We start from the raw sequence: 22,891 nt of genomic DNA, 5'->3' as shown, positions 1-22,891 counted from the left end.
ACTAAAGACTGTGCTGTTGCTTTTGATTCTATTTTCGCACACACACACACACACACAAGTACACACACTGTGTCTCACCGCTGTGCTCAGCCCGGGCCCTGGAGCGCTCTCCTTGTGACCAATGGGAAAGATACAGGAAGCTGTGACCAGCAACCCCCCCCAACTCACAGAAGCTGACAGAGAAATCATCCTCACACGTATGAAGGGAGCAAAGACTGGAAAAACAAAAAGGGTGGACGCCAACGGACTGAAGAGGTGAGTTCCTCTCAAACTAATTCAACAGGCTAGTTTATTATGATGCTTTGTACATTTTGTACATCTTCATGTTTATTCTTATATGGTATGCCGTGCAGTTGTTGTCTTGTATGACCAATTACACTTATATGTTTTATGAGAGAGTTTATTAGCAGTTTATTTTCATCAGATTTGAGCAAATAAAACAAGTCCAAGTTGTTTTGTTGTTGTGTTAGTATTTATAACGATGTTGCAGGATGTGTGAGAGCGATGCTGCTTCACTTTCTGCTCGAGTCCTCATTTGACCAGGGGGGTCAAACAGATAAAACATGTCTCTCCATGTCACTGCTAACAGGCCAGAAGAGAGGAAGGAAAAGGTGTGTGTGCGTGTCTGTCAGTGTGTGTGTGTGTGTGTGTGTGTGTGTGTGTGTGTGTGTGTGTGTGTGTGTGTGTGTGTGTGTACCCAGCAGGCAGGCACAACAAAAGCAGTTGGCAAAGTACCCGTTCCATGGGCGTAGATGTGTCGCAGGAAATCCCACTCCCATTCCCCGAGGATCTAAAAAGAGGCACACACATAAATAAACACATTTAGACAGAGGGAGCGAGACGGGGACACACATTTAGACACAAACCACATTATTATTTTACTCACATAATAGAACAAATCTCCTTTGTTTAAAGGCCTCTATATAAAAAGTGGACCAGTTAATATGGGATGTTTTGCTCTGATAACATTATCAGGATTTATGAGAAAATGTGAATGAGGCTCACATGAATATCCTCTTCCCTGGATGAGGGTTGCAGTGCATTGAAGTTCTCAGTAGAGGGCAGCATATATTTTCAGAATAGCAGACAAGCATGATGGGAAGTGAGGGCCTCACATCCAAAGCAAAGTGAGGGAAGGACAAAAGTCATTTCCCCTGTGTGATGGAGCTTTGTGGAAACTTTCCAGCCATAGTGCTCGTTCACAGGTGGATGTTCCCACCTGTTCAAGCTCAGAAGTCATTGCTACATTACTGATAATATCACTGAGACTGGGATACAATGATACTCGACTTAAATGAGTGTGGACCAGAGACATTAAGTGACCGTCCATCCCAAGACATGAGCGATTTAACACAGGTTACATTAATTTCCTTAAGGTCCTTGCCCTGACATTAACACTGACCCCAAAATCAACCTTTTCCCACTTGGACATAGCTTTTGTCCTCAGTTGGATGAGCAAACCCCAATTAACTGGTATTAAAGACTGGAGATTGTCCCCAAAGGTGGCTTATGTCACACACACACACACACACACACACACACACACACACACACACACACACACACACACACACACACACACACACACACACTGGCTGGTAACAAGGTCATCCAACAAGGCACCAGCATTAATAAGCTTTGATTTAAATCCCAGGGCCATAAAAGCAATTAACGCTCTTACATTTCCTGGTTCCATTAAGAAATCAATCACGGGATTGTCTCCACCCACTGTAGATTCATCTGTTACTTAGTTGTGGCTGAAGATTTTTTACATTTGAAACACGACTTCCTTAAACACCTTGAAACAAGCCCCCTTCTCATGATCTGAATCTGCTCGCTGTGTCAGATACTATCAAAGGACTGTTAGCTGTGTGCTCTTTCTTATCAGCAAAACTATCGTCTTCACATTCCCCCCGAGGAGGTTTCGAGAAGCAAAACTGCATTCTTTCATCGTGCACATTCTTAATTTGAAATCGTACAGTTCCTGTGAGGCATTTGGAGGAAACAGAGAGTCACACAACTTGAGCCAGAGCACAGGAAGCTAATCGGCAGCACTTAAATATAGTGATTTATTTTTTCCCCTGTTTGCTTTGATTGCTTGCTTACTTTTAACATTGGCTTTTGGGACAGCTGGGATTGGAACGTCCTCATGACTCCACGCCGGAATAAACTTGGTAAGAAGTCACTGTTTTTTTTACCCTTCTTCTGCTTCACAGTAGCTTCAAAGTACAACGAGGGCCATGTACGCTCGGTTCTGTTATGCAATTGAGATTAATGAGACTTGTGATTCAAAGTGAAATTGAACTTGAGTTCCCTCCACACACTGAGAACTCGCCAAGATAGAATCAGTCATGTCTATAACAGCGGGAACATAAAGGAGCTCCCGGCGGTTCTATCGTTCCATCGCCCTCCTGCATTGTTTCAGCTGGAGGAAGAAGCCAACCAGAGCTTGGAAAGCAAAATAAATGTCTTGTGAAAAGCTGAAAGCAAACTGACTCCGACACTGAAGTCCGTACAGGAAGGGCAGCCCTGCACAGGAACAATAGCTGGTATTTAAACAAGTCTTCCATAACATGTCCAGCCTGCGAGACACAGTTGACCACGATCCAGTTTTAAGGTTCATGGGAAATCTATTTAAATTCAGACGCCCCCTCGTCGACGTTTCACCATCTGCAGATTCACATCTATTTGCTTTGCTTTGACCAATTAGTGACAAACTGGTGTTTCTTTGCAGGCTCTTACAGAAACTAATTGTTCCCCTGTTTGTTTTCACACAGATGCAGTTCAAGCCATGTTCTCTATGGAGAAATTGATCAAATCCATCTGTTCTTCACCGAGAAACTCTACATCAAAGAAGGGGGGAGTAAGTCATCTGCTTCTTTCCTACAAAAAGGAATCAAGTTAGTGAATAATATTAAAGACGAGGTTATAGCAACATAGCAACAGCAGTGATAGACCTGTTACCAACTAAATACACCATCGGGTTTTGAGTTTAATGGATCCATACTGCGGGTCATTGGTATGTGTCACAGTCTAACACGTGTAGAGGTGTGTGCTCAAACTGAAAGTGGAGAAAAACAACTGATGATCAGGTGCTGTTCTCCAACCTAAACTGCCTCGTGCCCTTGAAGCAGTTTATCTCCACCTCTACAGACCCGGTTGAGCCAGACAGCTGGACGACCTGATAAGTGTGTGTGTGCAGTGTTCTGCCGCTCGTGTGTTGTGGCCATACAGTACCTGCATGTAACATTATGGCGCCTTAAATACCCTTGACACACACTCGCAAGAGATGGTTTAGTGTGAGGTTAAAAGAAAACAGGTAGTTTATTATCATGCCAGCAACAGCTTAAACCCAGCTATGGCGAAGTGGGCTAACATCAAAGAGCAGTGTTTTAAAAGAGAAGATTTACAGTTTGCCACCACAGGTGTTGAAATCCAAATCGCCCAGTGCTGATGTGCTGTACAATGTAAAAACTGCATCTGCCCATTGGCATCACGGTGGTGAATGCCAGAGGGGGGCGTCGGTCAGTGTGGAGCCAAGGAGCGCACCAGAGCGCGCACCAGAGCGCGTCCAGTGCGCACCCAGAGCGCACAGCCGCACACTTACCAGCACTGTGCGCCTGTGCTGCAAGGGGGGGGGCGGTGGTGGCTGCACATTGTCACACAGCCCGTCCGCACTGAGCAACAACACTTCAGGAACTACACGGAGCCCTGTGTGGGTCCGGTGGACAACATGCGGAGCGCTGAGCTGAGACAGTTGCGGTGCAGCCTCGTCGTCTGACTTTAAGGAGCCGGTGGAGGTGGTGGCGGCGGTGGCGGTGTGAATTATGTCCGGAGGCGCCGGGTCTTCTGACTGGGAAAGTTGTTTGTTGTGATCTGAGACAAGATGCATCTCTTTCGGAGCCACAACTACCAAGTGTTCCCGGACCGCTCCTCCGGGGAGACGCCGACCATACGAGGCATCAGCTGGGTAAATGCTGCTTCTGTGTTTTGGTCTAATACCTGATGCGTTTAGCACAGAGAGAGAGAGAGAGAGAGAGAGAGAGAGAGAGAGAAAGAGAGAGAGAGTTGGTGTAGATGAGGAGGAGGAGGAGAGATGAGAGTAGTGATGAAGACCATTATTGATTTGATCATCATAGAGAGTAAAGTGTAAAAAGAGCAGAACTTCACAGCCTGTTTTTCATAATAACCGAATGACTTTAACACAAAATAATGACAATTAAAGTGTAATTACTTGAATTAGACAACATATAAGTGTTTTATTTACTTCTCTGAAAGACTAAAATAATACAAAACTTTAGCTTTAGTTGTCACTTGGTTTTACTGTTTTCTTTTGTTGCATATTGATTAGTATTTATGAGTTTGTGTCTCTTAATCTGATTTTATAGCGTGGTTTTACTTTAGTGTCTAGACAGGTGCAGTGACGTACAATTTAATATTACTAGGCTTTTATTATTTAAAGTATTGTGCAAATCTCTATTTGTTAATATGTCTAGGGAGTGTTTCAATAAGAATAAGAACTTTATTTGTAAAGCATTTATCTCAACAAGGTTAAAAAAGTGCTTCACAAAAAAATGTACATCACATAATAAGGTCAAATAAAAAAAATGACAACCACCATGGGAGGACATTTCATCTGCAGGTGATAAACTGACTCAAAGATTGTGGGTCAGCTGCTTGACTAAGAGAACGTTGTCTCTGGACGACAATATTACATCTGACCCCTCTCGTGTTGTATTGGAGGAATATCAGCTCCTGCCATCGAACAGAGGATCCACAGTCCCACGAGCTGGACGGACTGAAGAACTCTTTTGTTCCTCTGTCAAATCAGAGTTTGAGCTCTGATCAGGCTTTAGTGTGGTCGAGGCACTGAAAGTTAAAGGAATTTAACTGCATCCACTGGTTCGATCCAACGTTGTCTGTTTGTGTTTAATGTTTGTAGAAATCTTTTTTTATTCAATTGTGTAATTATATGTTTGTCTTCATGTCTTATGTTCCATAGACATCTTGGAATGCAAGACACATTTCAGAGATTCTGACAATAAAGTGTAATCGAATGATATCTAATCTAAACTTTAAAACCGCCTGAGTGGCAGATGAGGAGGAGAAAGTGATGATGACACAGAGGAGGTGCAGTGTGTTTAAAAGAGGGTTTCGGCTGACCTCACTTCCTCTCACCTCCACTGTGTGTGACACACTTCAGGCTCCTCCGAAACAGAAGTCTGCAGATATTTCAGGAGCAAAGTTTATTTCTCTATTGTCTCAGCCGCTCGGGTGTGGGGACGCAGGAAGGTAACGAAGCTACAAAGTTTTTATTAAAGTCCAGTTATTAATAGCGTATTGTTTATTGTTCACCTCCAGCACCAGTTTTTCAGAGGAATGCTCGGAGGGGAGGTTGTGAGCGCAGGTCACAGGAAGACCGAGCAGCGCTGAGGCTCGGAGCTGCTAAATTTACTTGACTTCTCAGCATCAGTGGGTCACAACATGACTGTAAATCTCCACTGACTGTTTCCGGAACTTCACGCTGTTACAAATACAACACACCAATACAGAGACTGATGTCGGTTATACTAAATACTCACAACGATCAAGATCCAAGTTTCCAGATTCACTTTATTGTCTTTCAGAACTTACACAAGACAAGTGCACAGTAGAACCAAAGGAGTGGTATGGTTTATATAAGTAGATATACAAACTATCCAAAGTAAAATAATTACAATAATAATAATAAATAAAAGTATAAATAGATAAATAGGGGACTGACAAACAATAGTAGTAAATGCAACTGAATGAAAATAGACATTGAATCAATAGATAAATAAGATCTAAGCAGACATGAGAATTATTCCACCTGGAGCTTAACGATCACTTTAATGTAACAAGCTGTTTATTCTTAAATGTCACAGGAGCAGCTTTGACTGAGAGTTGCTGAGCTTGTGTTTATTCAGGATATCTTATGTGTCATAAATTACACAAGAGCACTTCCACCATGACGTCCTCGCCAGTTTAACAAGGTTTTTACAAAAGTGTAAAGTTCGTGTTGGCAACACAATAAAATTAATAAATGCACCGACTTGACATGATACAAACACGTGATTATCTTTTCCACATTGTTTGTTGTGCACTGACACAAACAGCTGTGAGATCTGCCTCATGAACGAGATTCATTTGATAACTTTAAACTACAGCTCAGGTTTGGGAGTTGGGAGAGTTCAGTATTTCCCCCCCCGAAAAAGTATGATCCAGTCTCTCTGTTCATTGTTGTGTGATATCAATGATGAGCCCAATTAAACAGGCTCTGAGGCATTAGCTAATTCCTTCTCTGGCCTCGTACAGTCGGATACTTCTAACAGGGACGGAGCTGAGCTCATCATTAGTAGATGCCCGGGCATCGTGCTTCCTGTCCTTCGTGCTTTTGCATACCAGCGAGGAGACGAGGACACAAAGCGGGAGCTCGCATGCACAGAGGTTCCTAACTGTGTATCTGTAGGACACCGGTCTTTCCACATTGTTTGTCTGCTCAGGGGGCGCGGACGCCATTCGTGGTTCGATCGAAACTGATAAATCTTTGCGGTGCTTCATAACAGAGGCTTGAGAAGTGGAAAGTCCTTCAAAATAATCAGTGAAAACTCAGCTTTAGTTTGATGTTTCTTCAGGCTGCTCGCCCACGGTAACAGACGTACAGTGGGAGTTATTGAGTTTTCTTATGAGCAACTTCAAAGTATTGGCGATGTTCCATTCAGGCATTGATCATGTGATGCACACGCTTCAAAGTCTTTCTGCAGAGGGGCCGCACTCACAGAAGTGTGTCAGGGATATGAAGAATTGATCACAGCTTCCTGGTCAACACAGTCAGCTACTGTATCTGCTGGTGTGAAGCAAAGATACACAGTTACTTTGTATATGTGAATGTTTTCTTTGGAAGCTATTGATGCAGCATAAAGGAAGAAACACATATCTCATGGTGATAAATATCCTGCTCTTGCAATATAAGCCACCAGATCAGGAGAGAGATGTTTCATACAGATAATAAATTGCATTGAAAAAGGTCTGCATACATCTGTGCATTATATTCACTCATAGTTATTGACTTGGGAGTAAAAGTACACAGTGGGGATCATAAAAACATAAAAACCACGCAACAAAAGAGGAAGTACGACTTGGGCCGAAGTGCAGACATGGGAATGTTGAATATTTGTACTTGCCAGCAGGTTTTTAAGTTAGTGCTGATCTCACGCCACGGAATCTCCAGAAATAACATGTGATTAAAGTGATGTATCTGTGGCAGTGCATCGAGTCGAGGATTTTCAAAATGCTTTTTCATAAGAAAAGCACAGTCTGTGGTTAAAAGCAACCTTTTCACTTAATGGAACGTGTGTTAAGAGGCTCTGTGTGTGTTGCCTGTGCTGATGTCTATGTGCTCTGTCCTCCCACTTCTTTACACACACTTTACACCCACCCACACTACATCACACACAATGGCAACACAGCACAGGTTTAGATAATGTATTTGTGTTGACCCTCATCCCAGTGAAAAGAAAATGATTATTCTTCGTATCTGCACAGTCCAGCTTGTGTTATGTGTGTTTTTATTCGGTGCAAACTGCAGTGAGATTATCATCAGCGACCAGTCCGGCTTGTTCCTGTGGAATGTCGTAGCAGAGCAAGTTATCTGCTTTATTTCAGAGCGTTTTAGATATGAAGAAACGACTCCGCTGTGATAACGTCTCTCTCTTTCTGTTTCTCCCAGACTCCACTGCCAGAGGCCCTGGACTCAAAGGACTCGATGAAACAGGTGTGTGTGCGTGTGTGTGCGTGTGTTTCTGTGTGTGTGTGTGTCTGTGTGTGTTGGTGCATCACCTCCCGACAGCGAACTGTAATCCAATGTTCTCACTGGTGTTTTTTTAAACTCCTGCTGGTGTCTAGAAGAGACTCAGTGTCAGAGGGATAACAGTGTCTCAAACAAAACATCATCCGGCGTATACCCACTAATTATTATGTAAAAGAGCTGCCAGTATATCAGGGTTAAATATTATTAAGCATCTTGTGATATCCTTAAGAGGTTTTTATTCAAGACCCCCATGATACTGTCATATCAGGTTTAGAAGCCGGCTCCTTGACTTGTTTATCAGTCCCTTTAGTGAGTCTTTTTAACATTGGTTGGCTTTGTCCTTGATTAACCTCTGTTTTTCCTCCGGTGGCTCAGAGCTGCACTGACCTTTGCTATCATTTAGGGTTGCAGCGCTTGCATCCTCTCAAACTGCTGATCTTGTTCTTTCGTTGCTATAATATCCTGCAGTGCTACTCAAGCGAGTCTTAAAAAACACATTCCTCCCGGGACACGCAGTCACAAGGAGTCTAAAGGGCTCTTAGGCGTTCACTGTCAATTGACCATCCCCTGCCCTCCTGAACCCTACCTCCACTGGCCATAACCCTGGCCCTGGCCCTGGTCCTGCCCTGGCCCCGGTCCTGGCCCCGGCCCTGGCCCCGGTCCTGGCCCCCGGCCCTGGCCCCGGCCCTGGCCCCTCACACTTCTGTATCTCAGAACCTCACCACCCAAAGGAGAGAACCTTTAAAGCACTTATAATAGGGTTTGACATGGAAAGTAAATCCTGTTTGGATTTGGTGCCCTCCCCCTCAGACAGAGGAAGCAGAGAGAACATCTTTCAGCCTCCACAGAATCAATGCCTGAGAATTTCTTTTTGTGCCGGAGGGAGGAAATAGATTGGATGGAGTAATAGAGTCTGCAGGAGGCAGGTGTTGCTTTGTTTGGTTGCTCAGCAAGAGTCGGCTCCAGATCTTAGAAGTCACTATAATGAGCATCGCACGTGATCATAGCACCGGGCAGGACTGATTGTTTTTAATAAGCTGTTTTATTTGTATAGTGACAAATCACAACATACTTCTCAAGGCACTTTAAAGGAAGATGGAGGAATCAGACAGTTCCCACAATCAGCAAGCACACATGGTGACAGTGTAAAAAAAAAAATCTCTAGACTGAGGAGGATGGATGTCTGCCTCAGCCGGTCGGATTGAGAGGAGGAAAAGGAGAAAGGGGGACAGCTAAAGCAAAAGATCAGGTTCTCTTCTTAGACCTGCACACAGTGAAGCACTCGCCTCATAGCAAGAAGGTTCCTGGTTCGAACCCCTGCTTGGTCTTTCTGTGTGGAGTTTGTATGTTCTCCTCATGTCAGCATGGGTTTTCCCCGGCTACGCCTCAACATGCAGGTTAGACAAGCATGGTTGAGTTACAGTAACTGGAAATTCTCAAATATCTATCGGCGTGATTGGTTGTTAGTCTCGGGTATCTGAGTTGCATTAAGGTCCTTGTCAACTGACCCTGTTTTCATCTGCAGCTGCATGTTACTGTAGATGAAGCCACAAGGTCACCACAGAGAAAATGTGTCGCCCACAGCGGAGACACACGCTCGATAATCTTTCCACTCAACAAGACAAACACATGAAACTGAACCACTCACTTCAAGAGGTTTATCAGCGAGGGACCTGAGTTAATCTATAGAAAACTCTGCACATTAATGTGGAGAATTATTGTCATATAGATAATCTCTCCAACAGAAGGATTATGTCACAGCTGTGTGATATCCAGCATCTGCTGAGCTGACATGTGTTTGAACAAACTGTACAGGCTGTGTAAAGAGAATATAAAAGACAATGTAAGTCTAAACCAATATCGAGTTGATGATAAACTTTTAAACAGTAGTCTTAAGACTAGTCTTATATAATATAGGCACTTCACTGTAAAGTTACATCAACAGTAAAACATTACACACATTGCTCCACACCTAGACGCTGAGTGTTTAATGTCGTTGACTGTTTGAGCTGTAATTTGACTCAAAAGGAACAATCACCAGTGGGTTATAGTCCCTGTACATGATTAGCTAACCTACACGCAGACAATAAACTACAGATTTCACCACCGTTAGCTCTGAAATCCATCTGTTATCTATATCGGTTACTCCTTTAGAGTCTCAGATTGACCTGACCCACTCTACCAGCGTTCTGCCTTTAGCTCTGTAAAAACATGTTCACTTTTTTTGCATTTTACATGAGGTTTTCTAGTGAGGACCAATTTAGCCTTTTAATGAAATATCCATCCATCCATTATCTGTACAGGTAAATGCTTTAGAGGGTCCAGGGGGGAGGTGGAGCCAATCCTAGCTGAGATAGGGCGAGGGGCGGCCACACCCATGTTGACACCTACCATCAATGTAGAGTTTACGATTACGCTGATCTGCATGATCTTAAACAGCCGGAGTGCCTGGATTAAACCTACACACACATGGAGAACATGCCAAAAAGGTTAACAGGGATTCGAACCTTGCTGTCAGCCGACAGCGCTAACTGATTCTCCTCTATGGCACTAAAAGCTCTGTAGAAACATGCTCCGTTTTTTTGCATGTTTACGTCGTTGTCAGCTTTCCCTGTGAAGGCCGAGCCCTTCAGTGAAATATGGCTTTTGATATTGCTTTTCTAAGAACCGGGTTAGGTCATGGAAAATTGCCTCATCAAGAAAACAAGTTTTGGAGTTGACGTGCCTGAGAACGGGACTATGGGAGTCTCGGGGGGGAAAACAGGCCCCTGGGAATACTTGTGACCCCTAGACAACATAACTCCAGCGGGGCACAGCAGTCACTTAGGGGCACATTTACTTCGGTGATGTCAGGTCTGGGAACGGGCTGATGTGGGGCTGATAGGTTGGAGTGTGTGGCGCACAGTGCTACCCACAGTCATCTGTCACAGTTGTATAGTATAATTAGCAGACCTGCGTGAACTTGGATCTAACGAGCGTGTGTCAGGGCCTCCAGTGTTGTGGTGTTACGAAGGTGTGGGGTCCGTGCGTCAGTCAACGGTCAGTCAAAGGGGTTTTATAACCTGATTGAGCTGCAGGAGACCAGAGGAGGCCGACGGCGCAGGTTTAGTTTCTGCGTCCAGCTCCATTACGTTGTCACAACTCCGCTCATCAAGACAGAACGGAGGAAAAAACGGTGTGCGTTGGGTTCTGTGTGAACTTCAAGACCACCACCCTGGACAAACAGCAGTGCCCTGGAGGGAAATCCGAAGAACAAACAGGCAACAGTCTGAGTCACTCGTGGAATCACAAGACCGGGTGCAGGAGAAGGAAGGACGGGGGGGGGGGGTGTTGACAGGGAGGAGGGAAATATTAATGTTACATTTTTTTGTCAATCATTAAGACGCTAAATGATGTCGGACGGTACTTTGGGTCCGATTTTGTTTTTTTGAAACCGAAGCAGAAAGCACGAAAGCATGAAATGGGCCCGAAATAGGAACAAAGCACATTCTTGTTACGTAAGCCCGGCTTCTGCATCAGTGGCTGACAGGTTTTGCACCCCTTGCTGCACTCTTTTGTTTTTACACCTGACCTGAGCAGACCTGACTGTGTGTGTGTGAGAGAGAGAGAGAGTGTGTGTGTGAATGTGAGTGGGAAACCAAGGGGGGGCGTTCAAAGGAACTGTTGACGTACATGATTTCCATGCGGCGGCTGTCTCAGTGAACAGGACAGTCTGTGTTGCATATCCATCTGTATGTAAACAGGCCTCTCACACTTTTCTCATCATCACTTCAGGGGGAACTCAGCATGAAACATTCATAACTAAAACAGGAAAGTGATAAAAAAATAGAAGATTGTTGAACTGCTCAGTAACATTTGTTTCATGTTCATCCAGTTTCTTTCAGATCGCGTCGTGAAAGCAGGCAGGTCACTGTTCAGCGTCATGATGGAGAGGAACGCCGGTCTGATCCGAGATAGAAAGTATCACCTCAAAACCTACAGGTACCTGAGCTGTGATTTCTCTCGTATTAAAGTGTCACGAGTCTGTAAATTACATGCAAATTGATTCAAATTGATAAATTTCTCTCCCAGACAATGTTGCTCTGGTAAAGAACTCGTCGATTGGCTGATGAAACAAAATGAGTGCCTCCAGTGGAGAAGTCAGGCCGTTGGGATGTGGCAGGTCCTGGTGGAGGAAGGAATTCTCGTTCATGGTAAGAACTGACGTTTTGGCAGAATCGTCTCTTGATTGAGAGTACAACAGTTCACTTGGTTGAGCCGGTGCCTCATGTACGGAGGTTTGAATCCCCTCTGCAGCAGCCGTTGGTTCAATTCTGACCCTATGGCCCTTAACTGCATATCTACACCTTCTCACGAGCTTAATCTCTGACCTTATCTGTTGAAAACCTCTTCACGTCCCCATAGCATCAATGAATTAAGTTGTCTAGAGAAAAGAAAAGCTACATCCCACATCCCCGGTCCGCTTCTGTTTGCTGGATATGGGCCTCAAGTTAGCCATAGCAATAGCGCCTAGCGTCAATCAAAGGTGACCTGAATTTGTTATGTGCTATTTGGGCCATGTTCACCATTTACCGCCATCCAGATTACACCTTAACAAGATCACAGCATGTTAACCACATTTGCTGTTTTACTAGTGGGCAGCTTACGGCTCACATTCATTTTGTGCGTGCCACAAGAAGACCAGAAGTTCCTGATCGTTGCTTGAAGTGGCCCACATCCGTTAGCTATCTGAGTGGCATACCTGTCTGTCACTAACCGACCTGCCTGTCTGCACGCACCCTGCCTGTCCTCTCACTGCACATGACCGCAGTCTTCAACCAGAAAGATATACACCACACGAAAAAAATACTTCTAGCAGTTGTCAGAGTGCATGTTCATGTGATCTGGGTGCGTAGCTTTGACGAGAGGACTGATGTGAGGGGTCGGATGTAGCAGTTTCATTTTTTTTAAGCTTCTCCAGGATTACCAACACTTGCTTTAAGGCCCAAAAATATCAGAAAGAAAGAGCACAAATCCCTTTTGTCTTACGTGCTTATCACACCAGACAGTTCTACTCACTGTCCTTTAGCCGAATTTAAGAATATATCAACATAACATTTGTCAAGTGTTAGTTAAGTTCATGCCCTGGAAGGAACTGTAATGGAAACAATTCCACAATTATTATCAATATATTCTGATTATAGTGTCTCAGACAGCGAAGTGCTCGAGCAGTTTGAAATCCGGCTCTGTTCCGTCTCAGTCGAGTGTTCACTCAACACTTTGGCTCTCAGGACGAGTCAGTGTCTTCCTGGAGGAGACGACTGCAATCAGGACGGACATGTCTCATCATTAAGTGAAGAGCATCACTCAGAATAGATTTGCAACTTATTTCCATTTATCTTGTCATTCTGAAGTTTTGTGAAGTTGATGCTAAGGTCAATGTTAGTCAGCTGATATTAGGATTAGGGAGTAAAACATTTCCGTTACTGATATTTTGGCTGACATACATATTCAAAGTCAATTTAACAATGATTTCTAAGATATCATTATTAAACCCTTATGAAAAATGTCTGTAGTTGAGGGATTATATTTAAATTTTAACTATAAACTTTACTATTAAGAACTATAAATATAAAGAAAATACAAATATATTGAACTAGCATTTAGAAAATAAACATATTTAAGGTCAAATGTAAACTTCTTTTCTGCTTTGTAAACATGTCTTGTTATTTGTACATGCACAAATAATAATAAGATTAATAACTAACCACATCTGCTTTGGACAAACCACGTAATGACAACATTTCCAACAGCCAAAGGAAAATAATGAATCGATTGTTGACGGCCAACCGATAAATAGGTCAGGTTCTACATTTAACTCTGTGTTTTTCCTTCTCGTGTGTTTTGCCTCAATCAAGTGAAACACGAGTTGAACTTCCATGACAAGGACACTCAGTTCTACCGATTCCAAGACTCCGAGTTTGGCCTGAACCAAACAACAAACGAGAGGGAATCGGAGGACGAGCTGCAGGAGGGTCTGTCGCTGCTGTCTCAGCTCGGCCCGGACGCCCTGCTCACGATGATTCTACGCAAATGGTCAGTGCGCTGAACATCTACATAAGAATCATGAAAACCTATCGTATACAGTATGTCGTATTTTCATGTTCTTGACCCCCCCCCCTGTGTGTTTAGCCCCAGTCACCGGAGTGCTGAGGATCTGGAGGTGATCTACGAGGAGCTGCTCCACGTCAAGGCTGCCGCTCATCTCTCCGCCTCAGTGAGTCTCTCTCACTGCTGCACAATCTGTCACCTCATGGTTTATCAGTAGACTTCCTCACATTACTTTTTTCTATTTTAAAACTTTGTTCAGAAGAAGTTTTTTAAGTTTGTTCCCTTCTCCAAATACAGATTCAACCTTTGACATTCAAAGCTAAATAAAGAAACATGCTCTAAAACATAATAGCTGCCCAGTAACGTTTCTCACGTTTTCTTTCATTAGCGATAATAGCAGCGGCTTAATATCAGAGAATCAGACAAATAATGCACCAAGAACAACTGGAGTGTAATGGAAACAAGAGTAATGAATTCAGCTGAGTCTCCTTTCTTGCTGTGTTGTGCCTGTAGGTGCGTAAGGAGCTGGCAGCGGTGCTGGTTTTTGAATCACATGCCAAGGCCGGAACAGTCTGTGAGTGAACTTCTCTGACTTCTCAGATTTCCAGAGTTGCAGCAACAGTAATCCTGAATATGAAGTTATAGAAACATAATAAATTAGCATTGTAAACGTGACCTCCATGACCTTATTATTACCACTGTTGCCGCTGACTGTGTTTATGGTGCTGCAGTGTTCAGTCAGGGGGACAAAGGCACGTCGTGGTACATCATCTGGAAAGGCTCCGTGAACGTGATCACACACGGGAAGGTAACAATCCAATCAAATCCGCACAATGAGGCTGAGAATCGTCCCTCGTGAACTGCCCAATGTGATGCTGACAGTGTGTTCACAGGGACTGGTAACTACACTTCATGAGGGTGAGGACTTCGGGCAGCTGGCGTTGCTGAACGACGCCCCTCGCGCTGCCACCATCATCCTGAGAGAGGACAACTGCCATTTCCTCCGTGTGGATAAGCAGGACTTCATACGCATCCTCAAGGTGAGCCTGGTTTTATCACTCATGGCGATTTGCAAATCGATTCTGTATTTGACAGGGGGTCGTGATCTGTGTTTGTTGCCCTTCAGGATGTGGAGGCTAACACAGTGCGACTGGAGGAGCATGGGAAATCCGTGCTGGTGCTGGAGAAGAGCGCCGCCTCCGCCGAGCAGGGAGCAACCGGAAACAACAGCAAGTGAGAAACTGTGACACACACACACACACACACACACACACACACACACACACACACACACACACACACACACAAACACACCTCTGAGGCAACACGGCCACTTCACAAGCAGGTTTACAATCATTAAGACACTTAACATGGGTGTGAGCAGATTCTGTATCACACCAACAACACAAGCACTGCCATTGGTTTTTGAGGGATTTCTCTTTTTGTCCATTGTGGCTGAATCATTTTTAATGGACTGTTATCTGACAGCCAGAAAAGAAATGGACTTCAACCCTGCCTGGCTGAATGACTCGTTATCACTCCTGAAGTGTTTTAGCAAACACAGAAGTGAATTAACTTGATGCCGACCTCTCCCTCGAGTCACACTTACCCTGCTCTCCCTTGTTTCTCTCTCGACTTGCACACACACACACACACACACACACACACTTCAGCCATCTCCTCCCGTTCTCTCCCCTCCACCAAACAACCGGAAGATTTACTATCTGAGCCAACATCACATTTTGGTCTGATGTAATTAGACAGGGAGGCCTCGCGTGTGGTTCTGAGGGAGTGATGACGAACACATAGTTTGCTCTGAAAGAACAAGGTGTGACGAGTGAGAACAGTAATTGCACGGTGTGTGTGTGACGGGGCAGAACTCCTCAGTCCACTCGGCTGCCAACACTCAGAGTGCAGCAACAACAACACGTCTGCTGGACAAACTATGCAGCGGTGACGTCAAAGGCCTTTTGATGCTTTTTTAATCATTCAGCGTCTAGACACAGAACTAATAATACAGGATATGTGATATTTTGTTCATTTGTTTATTTAACTAAGACTGTGAAAGCCATCAGTTATATAATCATTAGAAAATGTGAACATGTTAAAGAAGTTTGTGTGAACGTTTAGCCCAAAGCACCCGTGTGTCTAAGTACATACAGTCTCACAGTCTCACAAGGTCCATGACACAGCAATATGTGATTTAAAGGTTTGAATGGAAATCAATATATTGGATGTTGAGGAAAAATGAATGGACGTTGATGGAAGGTGTTGAGGTGAAGATGTGTCTGGGAGGATGTATTGGTGAAGGAAGGAGGATGAAGGAATGTGGGTAGGGATGAAGGAAAGAAGGATAAAAGAAGGATGATGGGATGTGGGTAGGGATGAAGGAAGGAGGATGAATGGATATGGGGTTGAGGAAAGGAGGATGAAGGGATGAGGGTAGGGATGAAGGAAGGAGGATGAAGGGATGAGGGTAGGGATGAGCAGAGGGAGGGATGAGAAGGGGTGAAAGGATGAAGGGAAAGGCTTGGTGGAGAAATCTGAGACAAACTGGATAAATGTCGGCAGGTGATGAGAAGTGTGGTTGAGCCGCGGCCCTCGTTAACTAGTTAGCTTCATTATTTAACATTAACAAATCATTATCGGACCCTGATTTAAGACACTAACTATGAACCACAGTGATATTATGTTCTTCTATTTTGCTCTGTGCAGATACACAGTCATGTCAGGGACACCTGAGAAAGTCCTGGAACATCTACTGGAAACAGTCAAGTTGGATTCTAATGGGAATGACGCCATAGGTGGGAGCCTGCGAGGATCTTTTTCTATTATGACTTGTGTAAATTAGTGATTCAGGATAACCAGACTGAAAGTTAAACTCTGTTGTTGTTGTTGTTGTTGTTGTTGTTGTTGTTGTTGTTGTTGTTGCTTCAGATCCCTGCGTGAGTGACTTCCTGCTCACCCACAAAGTTGTCATGCCCTCCAGCCAACTGTGTCCTTCGCTGCAGCACCAATATCCTGACATGGTCTAGATAACAGTAATGATGTTATGGTGTGAACCGACTCTGCTGCTGGTGATTCTGATGATAACATCCACAGCGCAAACAAACAAAACATCCAATAGCCAGTAAACTATTTGTTTTTGCATAAATGCTTTAAACATTGTTATATCTCTGTGTTATACTGAGTCTTTTTCACCTCTGGAAAGGTTTCTGGAGTTTCTCCTCACGTTGAAGCCCTGTGAGGCAAATTGAGATTTGTGAATACGATGAATAAATACGTAGATTTCATCTCATGGATTGATAAACTGAGGTCATATCTCAGACTCTCTGTTACGTTATGCTCCTTGACGTCACTGCACCTACCGGGCTGAGCTCTCTGAGGGTTCAGACCAGGAGAAAGCTGCGTACGTTCTCAACACCAAGCAGAAGGTAGTGAAGCTGGTCGGCCAGTGGGTGGTGCTGTATGGCCTTCTCCTGAAAGACGACCCATTCGCTCTGGACTTTCTGGAGGTGACTGTGTAATTTGTGGATATTGGAATATTTCCATTGCTTTTTTAAGAAAATACATCGATTTAATTTATCCATAATCATGTTCCTGTTTTTTTTTTATTTGCATGTTTGTGCTGATGCAGAGGTTGAAGAAGGAGGTGGCCGGTGATTTCCGTCTGTCCAGCCTGCTGAAAGAACAATTTAGGGAAAGGAGGAGAACAAAAGTGTAAATTCTAACATTATATAGTTATTATTAATTATAAATGTGTTTCTATTTCTACAGAATTCTCAGTTATCAAGTCATAAATACTGCAGCATATTATATAACAGTGTTTTGTCACGTCGGCAGGTTGGAGAATGGATATCAGTCACTGAGCAGGGTGAGCATCTTCACATAGTGTTTGTGTTTGCATGAAAATGAACATTATTAATATCTGATTTATAGGTTTTAGTGATAAAATGAAGTTGCTTCAGTTGCATGTGTCTCACTCACTGACTCACTGTGATGCTGTCGACAGAACCAGCCCTTTGACTGGTTTTCCAACTGTGAGGATCCCGTGGGGAGGTTACAGCCAATCAGAGCACAGGATAAAGGTGAGCACGGCCACACAGAAACAGGCAAATCAAATCAGTCAAAGCACTTTGATCGATATCACATGCTCAGTATCTGCGGGCGTCGTTCACGAGTGAATCATCAAGCATCACATCAGAATAACCTCGTACCTTTCTGCTGCTGTCGTCTGCCTGTGCAGTGTTGTACGAGATCTGCAGCCCCGACAACAAAGCTGTCACTCTGATGCTCCCGGTGAACACGTCAGTGCAGGATGTGATGTCGGCGGTTGTCAAACCAGGCGGAGATCACGTCCTGGTCAAGATGAACTCCTCAGGAGGTGGGACTCAGTTATTCATGACACATCATATCATTGTATTTCATCATAAAGGATAAATACAGTTTCTAGCGTTTAATTTGCTCCTGTACTTGGTTGGTTCTGATGCAGAATATTATTTTTTTGTTTTAATCAATGCACACAGAAAGAGCTCAGTTAAAGCTGGAGGCCACTGCAGTCTACACCGCCCTGGGACTCAATGAGAGACTGTTCATCTGTACAAGCAGCCAAGTGGAACAACTGGTGAGGAGTTGCTGCCTTCAGTTCAAAGCAGAACGACAGCAGCATCTTCTCTCTGCTCATTGTCTCTCTCCGTCTCTCAGATGCCCCTGAGGGAGCAGCAGGGTCCGGAGCGAGGAACAGCCGACGTCCTGGAACAGATGGGCTCCAAAGACATCGCCAATGAGCTCACAAACTACGACTGGGAGCTGTTCACTGCCATGCATGAGGTAGCTCCGCAAATATTACCCTTTTTCCTGACCACAGCATAAAAACTAATCACTGCAGAACAAAGTGGAAATTATCTACACATTAAAGTGCCTCAGCAGGGTTCTTCTCTTTGATGAAACGGTACCTGAGTCACACGACTTTTTATCTGACGGCACCAGCTTTGCCGTCAGATCATCTGGAACTTTGATGGAACACTTCCTGAATGTTTCACATGTTTTCTGAGTTCAGTCACGTCTGTTAAGCCGCCTGTAAAAACTGGCCTCGCTTTGATTCCAACATGTCTCCTTCGCAGAGTCTGCATTTTATTTCAGTGGTTTGTGAGTCACTGTTTTCTTTCTCTCCAGGTGGAGCTTGTTTACTACATATTCGGCCGCCATAAGTTCCCCGGTGCCACCACAGCGAACCTGGAGAGGTTCGTGCGTCGCTTCAACGAGATGCAGTACTGGGTGGTGACCGAGCTGTGCCTCTGTGAGGAACTGGTGAAACGAGCCGTTCTGCTGAAGAAGTTCATCAAGATTGCTGCAGTGTAAGAAAACCTCGATTTTAGACTGCATTGAAATATCTCAACATCTTTTGGATAGGATGCAATTACATCTTGTACAATTGAAGCCTATACTGACCTGGTAATTGTCTGACTGTCAATCTAGCGCCACCATGAGGTTGACACTTTGATTCATAAATTGTCCCCACAGGATTAATTGTGGTAACGTTTATGATTATATAGTCTATGAACAAAATACCTGCAAAACTAATGACATTCCCATCAGCCTCAACTGTACAGTGCAAATTAGCCAGTCTAAGACAATAAACTCAGATGGCGAGTATTATTAAGCACAGAGACTTATAAACACAGGGGAGGGTGAGTGAACACAGGTGAGACACATGAGGAACCGGTGCAGACAATCACAGGGGCGGGAAACAGGACAAAGACAGGAAGTCAAGTTAGAAACACACGAGGAGCAAAACTTCAAAAATAAAACAGGAAACACAGAACTCAGAAAGAAACAACTGAACACAAACACAAGGAAACACAGGTAAACGTCGTCAGACATCAGCCATTTAGAGCTGCTGGTCTGATGAATGTAGACTGTGGTGGTGTTTGCATGTAGCCATCTTTAAAACCTCAAAAGAATCACTTCTAATCATGTGTCGTCTTTCTCGCAGCCTGAAGGAGCAGAAGAATCTCAATTCATTCTTTGCTGTGATGTTTGGTTTGAGCAACAGTGCCGTGCAGAGGCTCTACAAGACCTGGGAGGTGAGAGGCCCCCGAAAGCTGCAGGCATGATGACGACATAGACTCTAAATAAAGATGGATGTACAAAAGTGAAGCTAAAACATTCAGGCGAAATACGGGGGCGGCCATCTTGCACTTGTAATAAAATTTGACTTTAGTTTGATCCATGTCCCATCCCCTACCATGGAGGAGGCTGGGTTTCATGACCTATATTGCAGCCAACCACCAGGGGGAGGGGGATCCTGATGGTTTGGCTTCACTTTCAGTTGAGCCATCGTGTCGTCCATCTTTATATAAAGTCTGTGGAGGATGATGAAAGTTGTGTCAATAATATCAATCAGCTTTTGGATCTTTTACTCATTTATCATTTTTTTTCTTGTCTGACACAGAGAATATCCAGTAAAATGAAAAGAATTTACTGTGCTTACGAGAGGTTGATGGTAAGTTGCATTATGTTCTATCACCTACAGTTTCCTGCCTCTTAACAGTCACAGTTTGCGATATCTCCAGTTAATCTTATATTCTAACGTGTGTTAATTAGGATCCTTCACGTAACCACAGGGCCTACAGACTGACTGTGGCCAAACTCGGGCCTCCGTACATCCCCTTCATGCCCCTGCTGCTCAAAGGTAACTGGGAAACTGTACCTGGTACAGCTGGTACATGTGGATATCATGTAAAATATAAATCTATCAGATAACTGTGTCGTTTTCTGCTTCTGTCTTTGCGCAGACATGACTTTCATCCATGAGGGAAACTCCAACTACGTAGACAAACTGGTCAATTTTGAGAAGATGGTAAGACAGAGGAATGTTTCTTATCAGCTCGATGATTCTCACTCGTCTTCTCCTCAGTGTGAGATTAATGTGACATGGTTCCTTTTCCTCCCGCCGCCACAGCGAATGATCGCCAAGACGGTGAAAGTAGTACGCGGATGCAGAAGCCAGCCGTATGGTGAGAGCTTGTCGGACAACTAGCAGACCCAAAGTCAAAAAATGAGTGAAGCATGTGTAGATATCAGGTTAATTTCAGTTTCTCGTCCTCAGTGCCTTCGTCTCCGCAGAGGGGCCTCGCAGATCGGATGTTTCTGGAAGGACCTGCTACTCGCATATCCACGTGTAAGCGTGTTCCCTTTTTTCATACTTCAACAAAACATTGACTGTTTATGAAAATAAATTGTGTTTTCACTTCCACCTGTTTACTTATTTAACCTGTACTTGGACTTTGGGTCCATGTCCCATCTGCAATCACGGAGGAGGTGTGGTTTATGACCTTTACTGCCGTCAGCCACCAGGGGGCGATTGAGATGATTTGGCTTCACTTGTGGGAGCTTTAATATCGTCCATCTTTATACACTGTGTATTTATATGTATTCATTTCCTCTGATCCAGACTCGGACCACGCCCTCCCTCTGCGCAGTCCCAGCAACATCCGACACCACATCCAGAACCTGAAGGTGATCGACAACCAGCGCACGCTAACACAGCTATCGAGAACGTTAGAATAGGTCACGAGCCTGCGAACGCACACAGACTGCAGACACTGTAGCACGCATCTGAACCCGAAGAAGGGATTCTATCTATGAACAAATGTTTCCACGCTTCTCTTTCGATGAGCCGGACCTCTGGAGGTGGGGGGGGGGGGGGGGGGGTTCACGGAGAAGCTTTGTGCACAGAGAGCGAACACGTGCAGACGGCACAGTAATGACCTCTAATCCTGAACCACCCACTGGACTTTCACGACACTTTTATTCAATACGTCTCACAGCCTGTAAATATGTCTAGTGTATGTGCCACTGTGGAAATCAATCTCCCCCCCCCCACACCCACACACACACACACACACACACAATGTTACAACAATTACAGTTTGACAAATATGTTCGTCTTTGGTCCACAACCACACCGGTGGCTCCACAACAGACTCATAATGCTGCACATCTTCTTCACGACTAATCACGTCAGGTCAGCTCTTGTATTTTCACATTAAAGTGTTGTATCAGGATTTTTTGCACATAATTTCATACAATGTTGTTTTCTAAATAAATTATTTTCTCAGCCACGTGTGTATTCAATGAAAGCACAAGAATGTCTTAAAAAGAGAAATGTTTTTTTTATTTAAAGTACAAACTGTAACAGGTAAAAATTGATCTTCAAATACACCCCCCCCCCCATATCGTCCCCGTCCTCCCCACCCGACAGAAGTGTTCCCCCCAATATGGGGTGAGAAAAATTCACAACAAATCAGTTATCAATTGAATTCATTAGTCTCCTCATCTTTAAATATGTACAACTTCTTTTTTGAAAGTCCCGGAGAGAGAAAATTGAAAAACAGAAAAAAAACAACAAAAAAAACACACAGTGCCTTCTCCTGATGTCACCGTGGAGGACGTGGTGAAACGATCCCCTGTCATTATAAATAATGAGTCGACCTGTTCAGAAAAGAAAATTTCACGTAGACGGTGTTAAAGGATTTAAATCAATTATCAAATGGGGGATTTCATGGCCCAGTTGAAAAAATAGTAAATCGCTATCCAATAAGAGGTGGGGGGGGGGGGGGCATATTGAAAGTGTAATGAGGCAAACAAATGTAAAACACATGGTTGGAATAATGGGGGGGGGGGGGGGGGGGGGTGTTTGGACAGGTGCAACAGCAGAGCACATAAATTACCAAAGTGTGTCAACATGTCCAAGTTCAACTCAGATATGTCCTGGAGGTGGTTTTTAAAAAAAGAAAATCTGGAAAGTGGTCCAGCGAGTGGTGAATACATCTCAAGTCCCAAAAGAAAATAAAATCGTAGTGAGAAAAGCAAGTGAAAGTGAAAAGCCAGAACACTCGATGTGCTTATCACATGTTTTAACACACAACGTTCTGGTTTTTCACAAGTCAGTCCACAACAAATACA

The 22,891-nt window shown here is 44.0% G+C and overlaps 1 protein-coding gene across 5 annotated transcripts; it reads left to right on the top strand.

Annotated features, from left to right (window-relative positions):
* The first annotated feature begins 146 nt into the window (after positions 1–146).
* On the top strand, positions 147–22,044 carry rapgef3 (Rap guanine nucleotide exchange factor (GEF) 3). 5 transcript variants are annotated; one of them, XM_034590204.1, is made up of 30 exons: positions 147–255; positions 2,131–2,174; positions 2,778–2,863; positions 7,751–7,795; positions 11,706–11,812; positions 11,903–12,024; positions 13,729–13,906; positions 14,003–14,087; positions 14,435–14,495; positions 14,653–14,729; positions 14,815–14,961; positions 15,048–15,154; positions 16,637–16,725; positions 16,859–16,937; positions 17,286–17,436; positions 17,559–17,641; positions 17,765–17,795; positions 17,934–18,009; positions 18,168–18,305; positions 18,448–18,545; positions 18,626–18,751; positions 19,097–19,278; positions 19,917–20,007; positions 20,376–20,426; positions 20,528–20,615; positions 20,719–20,783; positions 20,886–20,940; positions 21,033–21,104; positions 21,378–21,494; positions 21,639–22,044. In XM_034590204.1, exons 1-29 carry the CDS (start codon positions 200–202, stop codon positions 21,491–21,493), a joined length of 2,706 nt encoding a protein of 901 aa, XP_034446095.1. In that variant the 5' UTR covers positions 147–199; the 3' UTR covers position 21,494; positions 21,639–22,044. The 5 variants fall into 5 exon arrangements, with proteins under 5 accessions (XP_034446095.1, XP_034446094.1, XP_034446096.1 ...); XM_034590203.1 differs by having other exon boundaries at positions 21,378–21,499; positions 21,644–22,044; XM_034590205.1 differs by having other exon boundaries at positions 15,048–15,148; positions 21,378–22,044.
* Positions 22,045–22,891: the final 847 nt, after the last annotated feature.

This window comes from Hippoglossus hippoglossus, chromosome 7 (genome assembly GCF_009819705.1).
Source record: "Hippoglossus hippoglossus isolate fHipHip1 chromosome 7, fHipHip1.pri, whole genome shotgun sequence".
Taxonomy (NCBI): domain Eukaryota; kingdom Metazoa; phylum Chordata; class Actinopteri; order Pleuronectiformes; family Pleuronectidae; genus Hippoglossus; species Hippoglossus hippoglossus.
This window is presented reverse-complemented; position numbering and strand designations above follow the sequence as displayed.

What these genes read in the sequence shown, in the direction of transcription:
- rapgef3 (XM_034590204.1), top strand. Translation starts at nt 200, where the DNA reads ATGAAGGGAGCAAAGACTGGAAAAACAAAAAGGGTGGACGCCAACGGA. An exon ending in GACGCCAACGGACTGAAGAG is followed by an intron (nt 256 to 2,130) that starts GTGAGTTCCTCT and finishes CTTTTGGGACAG; the next exon opens with CTGGGATTGGAACGTCCTCA. An exon ending in GAAAGGAGGAGAACAAAAGT is followed by an intron (nt 17,642 to 17,764) that starts GTAAATTCTAAC and finishes TCACGTCGGCAG; the next exon opens with GTTGGAGAATGGATATCAGT.